This window comes from Macrotis lagotis, chromosome 2, assembly GCF_037893015.1.
Source record: "Macrotis lagotis isolate mMagLag1 chromosome 2, bilby.v1.9.chrom.fasta, whole genome shotgun sequence".
Taxonomy (NCBI): Eukaryota; Metazoa; Chordata; class Mammalia; order Peramelemorphia; family Peramelidae; genus Macrotis; species Macrotis lagotis.
This window is the reverse complement of record NC_133659.1, coordinates 98,557,265-98,576,625: the sequence shown is the minus strand read 5'-3', so window position 1 is coordinate 98,576,625 and position 19,361 is coordinate 98,557,265. Positions and strand designations below refer to the sequence as shown.

Below are 19,361 nucleotides of genomic sequence, written 5' to 3'. Positions count from 1 at the left end.
TGTGGATGTTACCCCTACTTTAATTCCTTGCTTATGGGCTCTTAAAGCTGAAAGCAACTCCAGGGATTTTTCATTTCCCTACTAAATCAGGGACCCAACATTGCAGACTATATAGAAGCTCCCTATAAAGTTTTGCATTGATTTAAAAATAGAGTTCTTTTTTTCTTTAAAAAAAGCCCTGTTGTTCTGCTTACCAATCTCTTGTAATTTCTGTTCACCAGTATCTCAGCTCTTAAGTGGCTGTTTTTATTCAGCTTCCCTTGCCTTTCATTTTCCTCTAAAATGAATCAAAAGCATTTTTAGCACAAAATTATTTGGAATCTTTTACCATTAGATTGCCAATGCTTTGCTTCTTTGAAAAGAAAATTTTGGCTGAAACCTTTTCTTGCTTTTGCTCTAAAACCTCTATGGGGGGGTGTCAGGGAAGGAGGGGTCTCAACTTAAAAAGGATGATTAGACTCTATCTACATTGGCAGCCTGATGACTTAAAACACTTAATATGTCTCTATAAATGTCAGAAAATACTAGAGAGTAACTTAGGCACTGGAGAAAATCTGGCTCAATACTTTCAACAGGACAAAGTGTGAGTTTATAAAAGAGGTTCACTACTCCACTCCCATCCTGCTTCCAAATAATAAAAGAGAATGAAATAATTATGTAACATGAATCAGACCACTTGATGCAAAGATTAAAGTGATGCAAACCAAAGCTGGCTCATGGTAAATGTGAACATTTTCAAACGAAATTCAGTTATTCATCTAATTTAAAATACCATTGAAGTGAGATGAATCTTTTTAAATATTTTATCACTGAGTTGTTATAATGTTCCTTCTACAGATATTACTACATCACCATCTAATTACTGATAAAATATACCAGAATTAAAAATAAAAAGTAACAGCTCAGAAATCTTGCAATATACAAACTTGGTCTAATTTGTGAGATAACATCATGTTACTTGAGACAATTTTCTAAAACCTCTGTGTCTGGAGAGAAGACAGAGCCTCAGAAGCTGGGATTTCTTAGCGTCTTGTGTTCAAATTCATTAAATGGAATATAGTCCAGAATCTTTGAACAATACATTTGATCAGTAAAATCTTTTCTGTTTTTTTAACATTTCTATTTGCTATGCTTTATCATAGTTTCCAAACTATGAAACTCTACCACTTTTTTTTTTTTAACACTGACTACATGTGAAAAATTAACTCTGGTTATATTATTTCAAACTATTCCTTTTATTAGCAACAGTTGTGTAGTACTGTCAAGGAGAATTTAAGAAATTAAAGGACCCAATTTGGGAAGCAGGCACATCTGTTTTACTTTGCAGTTTAAACATTTCATTATTGTTTTATTTCACCGTATATGAATTCACAACTATCCTCTAACTGAAACCTAAAGAAAAAACACATGTTAGTAAATCTGATTTCTGCATATTTTTTCTTTCAAGGGAAGTCTCCTCCCTCAGCTGTCTGCCAATAAGTAATAAATGCATTTGGCAAAAAGTTTATTTAAGTTGGCTTTATTAAGCTAACAAAATGCAAAAATCAAGCAAGGGACAGACAGAAAATGTGTTCCTTTGAAGTCAATAAAAATTCATCTCCTTAATCCTTTATTTAAAAAAAAAATCCCGACAAGGGTGATTTTTCTTGACTGATTTACTGAGGACTTTAAGTTAAACAATTTGAAATGTATAGGTATCTTTTCTTGCCAAAACCCTTTCTATAATATAACAGTGATGAAGATGACAACAACTCTACCCCAAGATTTGGTTCTTCCCTTGCTAAATTCATGACAAAAGGTCTTTATATATTATGTGTGCAAATGTTCACATCACTTTAGGAATGTTGTCTATATGCTAGCTAGTTAGGGCTATCAACATTGATACAGCTTTGTAAAAGAGGTTTTTCATTTCTATCTGCTTCTTAGAGAGGCAGCATGGTGTAGTAGATATTGGTTTGGCCTTGGAGTCAAGACTTGCTGCTGACACATGCTAACTGTGGGAGGAAGGGGAGTCACTTAACTTCTCATTGCCTCAGGCAACTCTTTAAATTACATATGAGTTACCAATCTAATCTGCCCAAGAGGAGGGAGCTGCCATACTGGGAGTTTTCTATGTCAGTAACAATGCCGCATTTTGCCCATTTCCCCTCCTCTTCCCTCCCCAAATCACAGATCTATGTTTACATGCAAATTGGAAGTAGAGTGCTGAAACAAGGGATCCATAGAAACCTTCCTCTTCCGGAAGCTACTGAAACTCAGGATTTACAATTCTTACTGCAGACCATGCATCTTTTCTTATCCTCAGTGATCTTTATAAGTGCTATTTCTACTTGTGGAATAAAATCCAGGCCTCTATCCTAATATCTCTTTATCCATATCCTGATAAAATATCCAAATGAATGTAATCTCTTTGAAGACAGGGACTTTAGGTTTCATCTTTGTAACTCTGGATCCTAGCCCAGTACCATATCTTGCATAAGGTAGGTGATAGAATCTGTTGAATTGAATTGATAGCCAAAATGATTATCGATTACATCCAATTGCTGATGTAAATCAACATGTGAAGAAGTAAAAGAAAAACTTTTTCAAAAAGTAAATAATTGCTTCCTTCAAGCTCCCATTATGATCATCAAAACCAGGAAAATACCACACATCCAGTTCAAAATACATGTAATGAGATTTCTTACCTAAACTAAAGAGCACCAAAAATTTCAGACACACAAACTCTCGTAGATCAAACTGCAGAGAACGAAGCTTGGCCACTAGTTCCTGAGCATGGCTCATCAGGTTGTTGAGGGTGGCTCCAGCTTGCGATGCAATTACAGAATAATCCACCTGCAAAGGAGAATGACATTTGAATATATTCAAAAGAGGATCACATTTGACTTTGTTATAAGAATCAGAAAGGGACAACCAAGTGCCAAAGAAAACAAACAATTTCATCAAATGGAAGCAATAATGGCAATATTTTTCTATAGAATAAGTTTGATTCCATGGACTGTAATTGTATATTATACTCCACCCTTCTGAAGTATAAATTTTATTCTAGAAATGTCAGGGAATTATATATAAATATGTCTACATACACATGAATATATGTATAGAGAAAGACAGATATAAATGTGTATACACACATATATATATTTATACATATCCATACATAAAGAGATATGTATCTACATTGATAACTATCTACCTTTACACATGTATTTATATATTTGTACTGTCCAACTAAAAAATTCTTAGCAACTATGGTTAAATATTACTGTCAAACAAGGAGAGAAAATAGTTTTGATGTAATTTGTCTGGGAAATCCCATGTTCATTAGAAAAAAACCATAACGTACAAAATTGTGCAAACTACCAAAGTTTTTTTTTTTTTTTGCAGGGTGAGGTTTCTGTAGTTTTCTCACAAGATAGTAATGACCTTACTTTTAAGAAATGCTTTCCTTTGCCTTGAAAATGCTTCACTGATTCATTAGAAAAGAAAAAAAAATCTCTGTGAGGCACCAATTTTATATTATTCATGGGAACATTGGAGCTTCAATTTATAATAATAAGTTAAGATGTTTGGATGGATGTCAAGAACAGTATTGGCCTTACTGCTCGATTATACCATAATGGGAAAGCCCAGTTGGTACCTGAATCTCCCATCCTCCTTCTCTTGGAGAGCTCTCAGGCAACGGGCTACTCTTTCAGGTGCATTTAATATTTGCAGCAGCAGCAAATTTGTCTGGGAGGCAAGTCCTCATCTGCCACTCACCAAGAGCAGACTGTATTAAATTTTTATATTTATTGACATTTCATTACCATAATTGACTGCTCTTGGTTCTCTAGTAGAAGGCACAGGGCTGCCTCCTAAGCAGGAGAACTGGTCCCTTGAGTAGGATTTGCAATTAAAAACAAGGCAGAATGGATTTTTTTTATTGTGTAAATATGATGAGTTGAATTTTCAGCTTTAACTAGAGAATACCAAGTGTACAAGAAACCTTTTTCAAGAGTGAGAAAAATTATGAGTCAGTGGAAAGACGACCCCCAAAGGTGTCAATCAGTTTATATAAAGTCAACTGTGCATGAAAAAGCCTCAGTTAATGTCTATTCTGGCAAGGCTTTCGTATTAAGCACATTGCTGTCCTTTCTACTTTCTACTTGTCAGTGGGTTGCTAGTTGTCTCTACAATTCAAATGTTTAAAGTCCTCAGAGATGTTCTAACCTCTACTTCAGTTTATGGGACTGGAAAAGAGTCAGAACATTTGTGATTTGTATACTAAGCTGAAACCAGAGTTGATAAGAGACCAGGATGTGACAAGTTTGTAATTATTGTATTGTCATTGTACCTGAGAGTCAGATCTCTGCTTGTCCTTAAATGGCAGTGAGGGGGCTGTTCATTACTAGTAGGAGGTGAACTCCCTACTAACAGATAGGGGCGTCCTTATCATGTCTGTACTTTAATTGGACTTTAAATTCATTTTTTTTAGGTTTTTGCAAGGCAAATGGGGTTAAGTGGCTTGCCCAAGGCCACACAGCTAGGTAATTATTAAGTGTCTGAGGCCGGATTTGAACCCAGGTACCCCTGACTCCAGGGCTGGTGCTTTATCCACTATGCCACCTAGCTGCCCCTGGACTTTAAATTCTAATCCAAAAGTACATGGATCAACATGTTCTGTGTAAAGAGCAGAAAAGATTTCCCTGGAAATACTCCCCCCCCCCCCCCAATTATTATTGACTCAGACCACTGTCTGAGAGCTTTCTCAGAAGAATTCCACTATCAACTGGGTTTTCCCATTATGGTAGATGGAGCACAGTATAAAACTAGAAAAGATGAGAGTTGTTGGATATCTGTTCTCAGTTTTCATTTAAAATGAAATAGTATGTACAATGGGATTACATATATTACAGCTTATAACATGAAAACTATAGCTGTGGCTTGAGGACATTAATCTACCTCTAAAGCATGAGAGTGGTCTTGCTTTCCTCATCATTATGCAATTTTAAAAATAACACAAAATTTAATGTTATCATCACTGCCACTTGGAAAGCATATTATCTCTTCCTAATAAGCATGCAAAAATAGATATACTTTAGATTGCATTCTATATGTGCATAATACTTTCAGGCAGCTAGAGAACATAATAATAGAGAGCTGGACTTGGAGTCAGAAAGACCTGAATTTGAATTATATGTTAGAAGTGGATTTGTAAAATACTTTGCAAAAATTAAAGAGCTATATAAATATTAGGGATAGGGATTAGAACTGATTTCTATGACATAGTAAACTCCAGGATGAGGACACTTCCTCTTACCAATATAGGTACTAGTTATATTTTTTTAGTTTTTTTTTTTTTTGCAAGGCAATGGGATTAAGTGGCTTGCCCAAGGCCACACAGCTAGGTGATTATTAAGTGTCTGGGGCAGGATTTGTACTCAGGTCCTCCTGACTCCAAGGCCAGTGCTTTATCCACTGTGCCACCTAGCCACCCTAGTTATATTCTTGATCCCTATTTTTTAACCCTCAATTTTATGTTATTGTTTGGAACATGTACCTTATCAAAATCTGGTGAAGTCTATGAACTCCTTCTTAGAATAATATTTTAAACATATAAAATAAAATGTGTAGGATTACAAAAAATAATTCTGTGGTAATATAGTTGTTAAAATAGTTTAAAAAACAAGTTCATGAATCCCAGATTAATAATTCTGAGTTACCTAAAAAACTGAGAACTTAACAAAGTCAGACATGAACAAAGGTCTTGGTAGCTCCACAGCTGCTTCTCATATAAATGTTAGCTAATATTATTGCTATTGTTTTTAGTTATTTTGATTCTTGTATTTTTAAAAGGAATTATGTGAGATTCAATGTGTGAGACACAATGAAGAATCCAAATAATTGAATTTTGAAACACAAGGAGTCTCAAAAATAATGTACCTGAAAAATATTTTCAAATATTTCCTAGAATTTAAACAGATGCAGTCAATCAATCAAATAGTATTTATTAAGCACCTATTATGTGCTAAATATTGTTCAAAGCACTGGGGATAGAAGCACAAAGGAGTTACTTCATGGAGACTGCATTCTGTAGGAGGAAATAGTATGTATGTAATCAGCAAATATAGACTATATGCACAGTCATTCCTCAGGGCAATTTTTGGGGTCGTGATGGTGGTGGTGGTGGTGAAGGAACTACCAGCTGCAAGGAATCAGGAAAAGTTTTACATTGGAAATGGTGTTTGAGTTGAGTTTTGAAAGAAACTAGATTTTCTGAGAAATAGAAGATGAATAAGATGTGCATTCTAGGCTTGGGGAATAGCATATAGAAAAGTATGGAGATAGGAGATACAATATCATGTATGAGGAACAGCAATTATTAAAATGGATATCAAGAAATCAATCAATAACAACAGATATATATTTTCATGCTTATGTGGAAGAGTGGTGGCACAGTGAAATAGATAGTTGAGCCCCATTTTTCTGAGTTCAAATCCAGCCTTAGACACTAACTAGCTGTGTGATCCTAGGAAAATCACTTAACCCTGTTTGCCTCAGTTTCCTCATCTGTAAAATGAACTGGAGAAGGAAATGGTAGACTTCTCCAGCATCTTTGCTAAGAACACCCTCAATGGAGTAACAAAGAGTAGGACATGACTGAAACGATGAACAATAGCAATGTGCTTTCAAGATATTTTGTGATAAAACAAAATCACAAAATTTGAGATCTGAAGGAAGCCTCAATAACCTTCTACTCCAATTTAGTTGTAATTTTAAAAACATTGTAAAGAAAATGTGACTATTCACAAACTTCTTATCATATCTGCAACATCTTACATTTTATTATAAACATAATTACATTTTTCTTGTTTGAAGTCTGATGGTTTTTGTTCATTTCAGGGACAGTTGGTCTTGCCTTTTATGTACTTAGTAAATCAATTGATTACTCTCTTATACATGATCTTTGTGCCACTACAATGTAGAAAGATATTGAAGAAAAGCTCTAAATTGCTGTCCCTTTCAAATACATTTCCATTATTGGGAACAAGAACACTGCTTTAGCTAAATCATCTTTAATTCTAAGGAGTGAAATTTTGATGACTTGTACATTCTCCAACGTCTGTCACTTTAACATGATACACAATAATAGAAGATAATGAATAAGTTGCCAGTAAACCCTTCCCATAGGATGGATGTTACTCAGTTGTTAATTAGCTAAAATATGCAAACATTAAAACTGATAACACTTCAAAGTGCTATAGAATATTTGCATTGTAGATGAGATAATGTATTTTGTTAAACATTTGTAAATGCCCATATACATTTCAGTTACTATTATTATTATCTTGTTCTCATCTTTTTGATGAGGTTTAGAGATAGAAACGATACTCATTTAAGTTGCTGTCCTGCTATCATTATCATTATCATTAACAATAATAGTTATTTAGAAAAAGAAGCCACCTCATCTGGAGGGAAGGGAATAACTATTTGAGGAACTGTGATGTGTCAACTTTGATTTTGCTATTGTAGGATTCATATGATTTTTTTTTTTAGGAAGGGACTTTAGAGATCATCTATTTAAAACTGATTATCATGGTTTAAGACATTATATTTGATCAACTGCTGTGGTTACTTTAACAGTAAATTTTGTTAGGAAAAAGATCTTTCTCTTGCTATTCATTAAAATGTCTTTATTGTCACTATTTTTCATTCATTCACTTCATACATTTTTATTCAGTATCTACTATGTGCCAGAAAAGTATGTGGTTGCAAAGACCAAAAAAGAAAGGAATGAAGGAAGGAAGAAAGAAAAAGAAAGTCTTTCCAAGAAGATTATATTCTATTAGAATATCTTTCCATTATAAAACTTCAGTGATAGATTTTTGGATAGCTATTCTCGCAGTGATAGTGCCTTCAAAGAGAATAGGGGCAGAGGGAGAAGTTGAAGGTTCTGAAAATCTAAGTTTGTTCACTAGTTAAGCTCAGGACAAATTGCTCTGCAACTGAGGGGGCTGTCCTTTGAATAGGAAAAAGGAACTTAGTGAGAGGTCCCACAAAGAGTGAGGTTGGAATGAGTGAGAGAAGGCATTTTATCTAGTCTGATGGAAGAGCTGAGGTAACAGAGACAAGACTCCAGTAAGGTTGGAGGCTGCCAGGAAGTATTGTGTCAGAGGGGACATTCCTGGCAGCAGGACACAAAATCAACTAATCAATGTTTGTTAAACATCTACTATGTGTCAGACACTGTTATAGGCACTGGATATACTAAAATAAAAGTGAAACAGTTCCTGCCCCCAATTAGCTTACATTTTACTGGGGAGACAAAACCAAGATGAATATGTACAAAATGTATAGAGATGATTAAAAAAGGGAATGGGAGAGAACATTAGAAATTGGGAGAATCAAGAAAGACCTCAAAGAAGATGGTTCTGAATTTTGGATCAAATAAGGGGTGGTAAGAGGTAGAAGTGAGGAAGAAGTTCATTCTACCTGCAGGGAAATGGTCTAAGCAAACAAAGGCAGAGAGATGGAATATCATATATATAGGAGCAGTAAGGAAAATGTGGGAAAGGGAGGAATATTTAACAAGGTTGGGAAAGTAGGTTGGAGTCAGAATATGGGTTTATTTTTGATTAGTCTAAAACACTAGGGATCTGTTATTATCCTTGTCATTATCATTAACAATAATTATTTAGAAAAATTATTCATTTCTAGGATGATGAATGGGAAGGAAGAAAAAAGAAAAAAGGAAATTACATAGTTATTTTATGATCTATTTATATGGAACAGAAAATAACATATATAATAAACTTGCAGCTTCATGTACAATCAACTTTCTTTCTATTCTACTATGTTATGAAAATGCTTGGTTTATTTCTAAAGTTCAGAATAAAAGAAAACTGAAAAAAAAGAAAAAGAAACCCCTTCATGTGGAGAGAAAGAAATTATTATTTGAGGGTAACCTGATGTATCAATTTTGATTTGACTGAATATAGAATAACATGATCAGACTTTTGTTTTAGGAAAACCATCAGCAATGTGTGGGATGATTTGAAGAAACGGGAGATGCCAGTGCAGCCATCTAGACTAGATGAGATAAGAACTTGAAATGAATTGCTAGCTATGTGAGGGAAGGGGATAGAAGCCAAAAAGATTGTGGAAGTAGAAATGACAAGATCAAATGGATATATGGGAGTGAGAAGTAAAGGAAAATGCTGAAACTGCAAACCTTGGTGACCAGAAGGACGGTGGTACCTTCAAGAGAAATAGGAAAGTTGGGAGGAAGGGTGGGTTTGGTCCTGGAAAAAAATAAAGCATCCACCATACTTCATTATGATTTTAAACCCAAATGAGCCCAGCCTAGGATCTTGAATAGATTGAATAACAACCAAACCAATCAGGACTGTGATAAGTAATGGGAAGAGAGACTGAACATCATCCAAACCATTCTTAGACTAGACTTAAAAGGAAAAGAAATTTTGTGCTCTGTAAATTCTTCTTTTCTAGAATCCTATATCTTTTGCATTTTGTTTTTCCCCCCTAGTAAATTCCCTCTTTAAAGATTCCAAATTTGTTTCAGCTGAAATACAAGAAAAAGAATTAATCTATAACTAGAATATAATTTTGGTGATCAAGGGTCAACTGTGGTGGCAACAGCTCTCCCAGTTCTTCAAATGGAATATGCAAAAACAGGTGAAAATAGGAGACTAGGACAGGGCTTTGAGTAACAATTCTTTTGAGAGTAAAGAGGATGAGAAGGCAGTAAGAGTGGCCTCCTCACAAGAGATGCCTCTTAGCAAGAAAGAGTCAGAAATTAATTTTGATTCTAACTTTAGGTTAAAATGTGTATAGTTAGAGCAAAAGGAGATAAATATATCTTCATAGCTCTGCTAATACAACAGAAAAACATCAATGTGACAATTTTAAAATAAAATGCTTTACATCCATTTAGAGTGATGTAGAGCATTTAAAGAGAAAAACCATAAAGTCAATTCATTTAGCTTTGCTTTCTACAAGTTCCAAACTTTTGGACTGTAAGAATTTTTCATTTCTTTATTAAGTCATAGAATTAGAACATTTAAGTTTAGAACAGGAATGAATAAAAAGAAAATATTAAACATTTTGATGTTCTAAGAACTCTCAAATTATTTTTAAGGATGACTTAGGATGATTCTTTCCCTTCTTGGATGGGAAAATTGAGGTCCAGAGAAGTTAAGGGATTTGCCCAAAATTATACCCATATTAAATGTTAGAACTGGGATTTGAACCCACAATATCTCCTCTGATTCCAAGCACATTTTACACCATCTTTATCTCTTGGAAGAAGCAGCATTGTGTAATTTTTAGTCAGAAGTCTCCCATCACAAAACTGGCTATCAATCACTTTTGGAGTAGGCACTTAACCGGTTAGAGCTCTGGTTTCCTCATCTGTGAAATGAGGGGATTGGACTGGACAAACTGTCTGGTCCCTTCCAACTACGAGAACTTTGATTACAAGTCCAGTGTAGATTGTGGTGACTTTAAATCACTAGGTGAAAGACTAAACATATTTTCTCTGTAGCATTCCTGTTTCACCTCTCATTTCAATCGTGGGGATTGTAGGCATAGTTGTTTAAAATAATCATCTTTGATGATTCCTCTAAACCTGAGATCAAAAGAGCATAGATTTAGAGCAGAAAGAGAACCTAAAATCAACTAGTCCACTGCCTTTATTTTAAAGGTGAGGAATCCAAGACCCAGAAGGTTTAAAGGATTTGCCCAGGTTTAGACAAGTCTTTCATGGCATATAGGACTGGAGGTTCCCTCTGTGATAATGTCTTTTCTGTGACCCAATTCATTAACAATGGTGCAAAGATTCACTGTTATAGTCTCTAGCTTGGCTAACCTATAAAATATTATCCTCAGGCGTACACAGTAAAAACACATTTTTGTTTAGATCATGGCAAAAGAAGATAGCTTTTTATAAGGCTGATTTATTGCATATGGTCTTCATAGTTGGTAGCTTTCTTCAGTCTCAAAGGGGGATAATATATGCCTTTCTACTTTGGTTAAGACACAACAATTTTATTTATCGAGGAATGACCTTGGAGCAGCTTGTAGGAAGGGAACAAAGATCTGATTTCATATTAGCATTAGAACATTCTGTAAAAGTATCGGGAGGCCAGAATCTCATCTTGTGAAGCTTGAAGTTGGTATTGCTTTTTGAATTACATATCAAATGAGAACTTGACCTTACAGCTTTTCTGACTTTATTTTCTCACCAAGACTACATGGACTGTGTTTGGGCTGAACAGGATATTAGGGACTACTAAGTATTGAGAGAGGAATTTAGGACCCCATAGATGTACCAAGAAAGGTTTAATGAGTATTTTTTTGAAAATTTTTATTCTTAATACATGTCCCTCTACTAAGATCTTAAGATGTCTCACTGTGGATCCAAATGGAACTCTGGTTACCGGGAATTCTACGAGATCATGTAAGTAAAGTCTAAGCTATGACTGGTTCTTCCAAGCCAGAGAATCTTTGAATATAGGCTCTTGGCTGCTAATACCTTTAAGTCCATAGCTAAAACTCTGGAAGATCTTACCAAGCTTTGGGGTATACTTGTCATAGACTCATTATTTACTCAGTGCTAGGCAACTAAATGCAGAGAGAGGCTCATATTTAAAGATTTGGCCACTGATTATTTAAAAAATCATATCTAACATTTATATAGTTCTTTAAGGTTTACAAAGTACTACACATGTGGTCTCATTCTATCTTGGCAATGACCCCAGGAGGAAAGTGATGCTATTAACCCCATTTTACAGATAAGGAATGTGAAGTAAATAGAGGTTAAGTGATTTGTCTGAAATAACCCTGACCCAGGTCCAGGGCTCTATCTATTTTACCTCCTAACTAACTGGAAGGTTTATATATGAGACCTCTCCTGATTCTCCAGGTGCTAGTATCTCCCTTCAAAAAGTTATTTGTACTTATGTATTTATTTATATGTATTTTTAATATACTTAAATATGTACATATAGCCTCCTATATAGCACGAGTTCTCAACTTCTGATCTGTGAAGTTAATTCTATGTTGTTTATTTTAGGGATTAAAAAATGTTTTTTGACAAGAGGTACCCATAGGTTTCACCAGATTACTAAAGGAATCCATGAAGCAAAAAAGGCAAAGAACTCCTGCCCTATAGACTGTAAACTTCTTGAGGACAGGGACTGGTTCCTTTTTTTGTCTTTTTGTCCCTAGACTCTAGCACAGTGCCTGGGAAAAATGCTTGTTGATTAATTGAGGAATGAATCTTGTGTGTTCTGGGTCATCACTAATAGTTAATATAAAGTTCATGTTCTCGACAAAATTAAAAAGAAGAATGCCCCCTTTTATTCTAGTGGTTATCACAGATCATATGGAAAAATAGTATAAAAAGCTTAAAACATTTGAAATGTGTGACTTGGCTGTCTATTTTGCTAATATTTTTTTCTCTGTCTTAAAAAGGAGAATAAACAGAATATGGTAACTTAATATTATTTATGAGGAATATACAAAAATTTCCCTGAAATCTCTTTTAGGGAAAGTAATATAGATGGAAAATAGTTTTTTGTAGCCTCACTGCCTTGACTCAGAGGAAAAAGAGGAAGCATGAATGTGCAAAGAAAGATGTGGGTGAGATAATTTTATTTAAACCATTTTATTCAAGAAAAGAAGTGATCTATCTGGGTACAATTCTTGCCCAAGATGCTCTAAAGTTAAAATGAGTCATCACTAAAGGTTTCCAGGCACTAATATCATGCTCAGTCTTTTGCTGGGAGTAGATGTACAGTGTTCTCCAGTTTGAGAGTAAAAGTACATCTTACTAGGAGGTAAATAATGGGTTTTTTGTTTAATAACAAAAGTTGCTTTTTGCATAGAGCTTTAAGGTTTGCAAAGCACTTTTGCATAAGATCTTATCTGATGCTCACTATAAAGTAGATGCCATTATTATCTGAGGCAAACTAATTGACTTGCCCAGGGTCACACATCTAGTATATGTCTGAGGCAGAATTTGAACTTGGGTCTTCCAGGATCTAAATTCAGCATTTTATCTATTGTGCTATCTGCCTATTCAACAATAATACTAGTAACAGCTCAGATTAGTAAAGAACTTTTCCCAACAGTTCAATACAATGAAATCTTTGGGGCCCCAGTTCCATAATACAAATTCAGAAATTTCTAGAAAAATGATGGGATGATTTGGAGACATGATTGAAGATGACCGGGTTCAAAGTTTTACTGCTAGGCTTAAGTGCACTTTTCATTGCTCATTAGTTGTATGACCTGGAGGCAGAGCACTTGGTCTCTAATACTACCTTCTTGAGCTGGGACAAATCACTTCATCTGCTTTGACCTCAGTTTCCCCAACTATAAAATGATAAGATTAAATCAGATGGCTTCTAAAGTTCCTTTGGGCTCTAAATCTATGATTCTATGCTCCTATGATCATGAGACTATTGTACTGAACAGCTAGGTGGCGCAGTGGGTATAGCAGTGGGACTGAAGTCAGGGAGACCTGAGTTCAAATTTGACCTCCTACACTTGCTAGCTAGGTGACCTGAAACTAGGTAGCCCTGTTTGCCTTAGTTTCTTCATCTGTGAAATGAGCTGGAGAAGGAAATTGGAAACTTCTCCAGTATTTTTGCCAAGAAAATCCCAAATGGGAACATGAAGAATTGGACTCAAGATTATTGTATTATTTGTAAAAGAGTACATTTATGATTTCCATCAAATAATGGAGCTGAGACCCAAATGAGATAATATAACAAAGTGCTCGTAACTAGAAGGCATGATGTAAATGCAAAATGTTGTTATTTTGAGTTAACAACAAGCTACAGCAGTTGAAGTCGAAATATTTGAAACAGAAATTTTCCCAAATCAATTCAGCAAAATATTTATTTAGCACCTAATATGGTGTGAACTGACTTGATCCTAGAGGGAGAAACCTGGCCCAGTGTGTGGAAGCTGCAATGAGCTAAATTTGGATATGGCATAATGATAAACTTTATATAACAATTAGAGCTGATTGAATGTGGAATAAATAGGTTTCTTTGGCAAGCAGAGATTGGATGAACACTTGTCAAAGCATATTGCAATAAGGACTCTTATTTACATGTGGGTCAGAACTCTGAGGCATCTCTTAGTAGTTCACTAATTCTTTGATTCCATGTAAAATGTATTCACTATTATATCAGGAGTATGTAGTAGAAGTATAACATACACCCCTGATTTAAAATATATATGATTTTAAGCAAGAAAGGGAATTAATATACAGAATAATTTTTGCACTTTTGTTTTTAATCCTTGGTGGGGGGGTGGAGATACAGAGTCAGAGAAGAAAGGCTTGAATCAGATTATTTTATCCAACCAATTTCATCCAGGAAAATGAGTAATCTAGTTAATAATTTCCCTAAGTAACCTAAATAAAGTCTAATTGTAGTCAATTATCACTATGATGCCATTGAACTTTAAGTTTAAACAAGACATGAAACATTTAATTGGATGAATGAGCCCTTACCCTGTGTATAATCCAATTGTTTTGTGTTGCTATTTGTCCAGAAAATATGCAAAAATTGCTTTATCTCTTCTTTCAAGGACGAAGTATTAGAGTAGCTGGGCTTACTTAGCAGTAGAATTGAAAAAAAATCTGAAATCCCTATGAGAAATCAGTAAAGTTTTGTTTTGAGTTTGAGAATTGGATATTGCCTATGGTATGGTTTGATTATATAACTAGGCAACAGGGGAACCTGAAATAACTTGCAATTAATTGTTAGCATTTATATAGCACTTTAAAATTTAAGTAACAGAGTAAAATCCAACCTTTACTCTTGGTTTTGAAATTTAGAGAGATGAAAAGTGCACTCATTCAACTTTATTTTCTTTAGGAATGGTAATTACTTTTGCTGAGGGGTAGCACTTAGTGCAGAAATAAAATGAGAAAAAATAGAATACTTCTAAAGAATGGGGATGGAAGTGCTTTGAGAGAGATTTACAAGAAGTCCATTTTTATTTCTGAAACTCAAACTGAAATGAAATCAAATTAATTTGTTTGCTGAGTCTGGTTCTCCTAGTTCTATTTCCAGTTTAGATGATACTTCTGCCAAAGAATTGAATTCTAGGACTAAATGCAATTTCTTTCAATTCAACAAGCTTTTAACCGGTGACTATTAAGGACAGGTGCTAGATTCAAGCAATGATGATGATGATGATGATGATGATGATGATGGTGGTGGTGGTGGTGGTAGTGGTAATATTTGTCCTTCATTTTTTTTTAGGTTTTTGCAAGGCAATGGGGTTAAGTGGCTTGCCCAAGGCCACAAAACTAGGTAATTATTAAGTGTCTGAGACCGGATTTGAATCCAGGTACTCCTGACTCCAGGGCTGGTGCTCTATCTACTGCACCACCTAGATGCCCCTTTGACTTTTTAAAGAAAACCATAATAACATCATGGAAGTGATGCCATGTCAAGCACATGAATTGGGTTTAAGTGTGTGTGGGGGTGCTGTGCTAAGTCATCAGCCTCACTTTTTCATCCAGATCCATCTAGGTCCAGTGGTCAGATATGAATTAGGATGACTGAAGATGGCTCTGGATGGGAGGGAATCAGGATTAAGTGACATGCCCAAGGTCATTAAGTGACTTGCCCAGATCCTCCTGACATCAGGTCTGGCACTCTACCTATTATACCATCTAACTTCCCCTAAGCAAACACATAAAAGAATGAATGAATTTTTTTCCTTCTTGGAGCTTACATTCTACTGTGGCTAACCACATGTAAGTGAATAAGTCAATACAAGATAATCTGAGGAAGAAGAAAGCACTAATAATTAAGCAGGAAAGATTTCTTAGAGGAGATAGCCTTGAAAAGAGCTAAGGTTTCTATAACACAGAGGTGAAGAGAGAGAATATTCCAAGCCTAGAGGTCAACCTCTACAAAGGCATGGAGGGGAGCTAGAATTCTTGGATCAGAAAGTACCTAGTGAGCCAGTTTGGCAAAATTATACATTATGTGATAGGAAATAAACCTTTCAAGAAAGAGATTAGAGTCAGATTCCAAAAGATACTAAATGATAAGAATTTTGTATTTTGAGTCATTGAAACTTCATGAGTAAGATTCTTAGGCTTTGAGATTATTTTGGTAGTTGCTTAGTGGATAGTTTAGAGATAAATGGAGTTTAATTGAAAGGTTATTATAATATATATGGGAGGTGATGAGGAGTTGAGTAAAGATTGAGGGAAGGAATAAGCATTTATTAAGCACTTACTATAGGCCAGGCACTATGCTAATATTTCATTTGCTGGAGAAAAAGTCATTGAGTTAGCAATTAAGAGATCATTAGTAACTTTAGAGAAGAGCACTTTTAGTTAAGTGGTAGGGTTGGAAGCTAGATTTCAAGGGACTGAAACGTGATTGTGAAGTGAGAAAGTGAAAGCAACGTGTTTAGATTTATATTTCCTTGAGTTTGGCTGAGAAAGACAGGAAAAATTCATGGCAATTGGCATGGTCCAGTGCCTTTTAAGAATGGGGCAGCTGGTAGGAATAAGGGAAGGAGCTGGTAGATAAGAAGACATTGAAGATAAGAAAGTGGATGTAGCGTGTGAATGGATTTGGAGAGAGTGGGGAAGAGATGATGAAAAAGGCAAGGTCTTGGAGGAGAAGGTATAGACTAGAGGTTCAGATACATTGGAAATTAAAAAAAAATCCAGAGAACAAGAGATATGAAAGATGCTAAAACAAGGACTGAAGATTACTATCTAAGCTGTCTGCTATTAAACTTGATGGTGATGAGGGAAGTGAATATTTTCTAGTTTTCTACTGTTCTAAATATTAATTTAGGAAAATTTTGATTTATGTTTCATAAAGTCAGTAATATGGAGGTAGAACACTGCCTCTTATGCTCTAATATATATTGTATCATTACTTATAAGTATTTGTTAACTGGAAGCATTATATCATAATATTAGGCCAAGGGCATTTACAAGGTGGGATCCAGAGGATAAAATAAGCATATCTTGGACATGAATTTCAGCACTCCAGTCAAATAGAATATAGCATCAAGTAGCCGGGGTTATATGTGAAGTATAAATTTCACCAGCTAGGTGGTAAAACGGGTGGAGCTCTAGTGGACCTGGGGCCACAAAGACTTGAATTCAAATGTGACCTCTAACACTTACTAGCTATGTGTCCTGGGCAATTCACGTAATCACCGATTACTTCAGTTTTTCTCATCTGTAAAATTAAGATAAGAAAGCACCTACTTCCCAGCATTGTTGTGAGGTTGAAACGAGATATATGTAAAGTGTTAAAGTGTTAAATAAATGGTAGGTATGCATTAGTTTGTCATCATAGAAAGCATATAAAACCTTACATAATTTTATTCTTAGCTCAGTTTCAAATAGAATAAAGAGTTTGAAAATCTTTTAATCTTTTGTACTAGTTGCTAAAATCACTCTTGAGGAATAGTCACTTCAAGTCCTCAGACTCCATTCCATGTCTCTGCCTATCTTTACATCTGCTACCATTCTTTCCATCTACAGTGCTCTTCTTGTTCTTCCCCACCTTTCCAATATCCATTTTTTCAAGGCCTAGTTCAAGGCTGATCTTTTCCCCAGTCTTCCCTTAATCGTGGTTCAAAAAAGATCATTCTCATCTCTTAATTCTCTCTCTCTCTCTCTCTCTCTCTCTCTCTCTCTCTCTCTCTCTCTTTAGATTTTTCAAGGCAATGGGGCTAAGTGGCTTGCCCAAGGCCACACGGCTAGGTAATTATTAAGTATCTGAGGTCGGATTTGAACCCAGGTACTTCTGACTCCAAGGCCTGTGCTCTATTCACTGAGCCATGTAGCTGCCCTCCATCTGCATTTATAATCACATCCAAATAACTTTACATTTTTTAATTAGATGATGAAGAGAAAGAATGGTAAAGAACATTAACAAAGGAATACTGAATGCTTCAAGAAATAAAACTAATTGGTCATATAGCAGGAATGAGTGCTAACCACTGCATCCTCAGAATGTCAAAAACACTTGAGGAGGGTCCCCAGCACACCAGGAGAACCCCTTGTGGTGAAGTTTTGAGAGGGCATGGACAAGAACTGCCCAGGATGGAAAGGCAAGAAGGAGTCACAATCTATGTTACTGGAAGAAAAGCCCACATCAGTGAGATCTCAGATCCACTTAAATAATGTTTCCCAAATGTTCACTAATGAGATTGTTGTTTCCTCAAGAGCAGGGACCAGATTTTTCTGTTTCTCCCAAAGCATCTCCCATAAGACAGGGTTCAAACAAATAGATGTTGATAGATTGCTATCCTTCAGGGTTAGAATCACTGGAATATATAATATCTATACTTGGCTCACCTGCCCTTTTCAGATTTCTGCTCAATTTTATGATATCTTTGGCATGTTCTATGTGGTGGATGGGAAAGGGACCAGCTGCACCCAATTAATGGGCCAGAGTTTCCTATGGAAAAGATAATCTTAAAGAATTGCTTAATAGGAATATTAACTTTTTCCTCCTATTTTTGGGTTATTGTTGTTGAGTCATTTTTTCATTTGCATCTGACACTTCATGATCCTATTTGAGGTTTTCTTGGCAAAAATATTGGAATGGTTTGCCATTCCTTCTCCAGGTCATTTTACAGATGAGGAAACTGAGGCAAATAGAATTAAGTGACTTACCCAGTGTCACACAGCTAGTAAGTGTTGGAGGCCAAATTTGAACTCAGGAAGATGAGTCTTCCTAACTTTAGATCCAGTGCTTCACTGTACCACTTAGTTATTGCTTTAGGTTATATTCCCTTTGGATGTTTGAAGAGAAAGACCTCCACACAATCTACGTTCACATAAATACAATCAGGAAAGACAGACTGAAAGGTTTAAATATAGGACATTTGGATATCCCTGCATATATTTAATTTACCCTTTTCTGGAAATTGTTCCTAATTACTTGTCCTAAGCAATGCTGGCTTATCTTTTCTGAGAGTTAGCCTCAATTTTCCTTGTTCAATCTCTCCTTCATTAGGTTCCTGTTTGCTCCCTTCCTTTCTTCTGATAATACTTTCATTGCTAGATAAGTGAGAATTATTATTATTATTAAAATGACTTCATTATGTTGGAAAGACTAAGATTTAGAAGACCCATGCAACTATGTTTATATATGTCTGAAGTGAAGAAAGAGCTATTTTCATAATTACCTAACTGCCTAGATATATGAATATTTAAATCTTGGTTTCTGAATTATGATTCTTCCTCTGTTGTTTCCTTGTAGCTTCTAAGACATTTCCCTCCTCCAAAAGTATTAGGTGTTTCCTATTGATTTAGGATAAAATGCAAACCCCTTAGCCTGATA

At 35.3% G+C, this 19,361-nt stretch overlaps 1 protein-coding gene across 8 annotated transcripts in view; it reads right to left on the bottom strand.

Annotated features, from left to right (window-relative positions):
* The window catches only part of NR5A2 (nuclear receptor subfamily 5 group A member 2), a 174,463-nt gene that overhangs the window by 62,955 nt on the left and 92,147 nt on the right, over positions 1–19,361 (bottom strand). For all 8 annotated transcript variants that reach the window (XM_074222300.1, XM_074222302.1, XM_074222301.1 and 5 more), the window contains one exon: positions 2,688–2,835. In XM_074222300.1, coding sequence (XP_074078401.1) covers positions 2,688–2,835 — 148 coding nt within the window. The remainder of the gene's footprint in view (positions 1–2,687; positions 2,836–19,361) is intronic.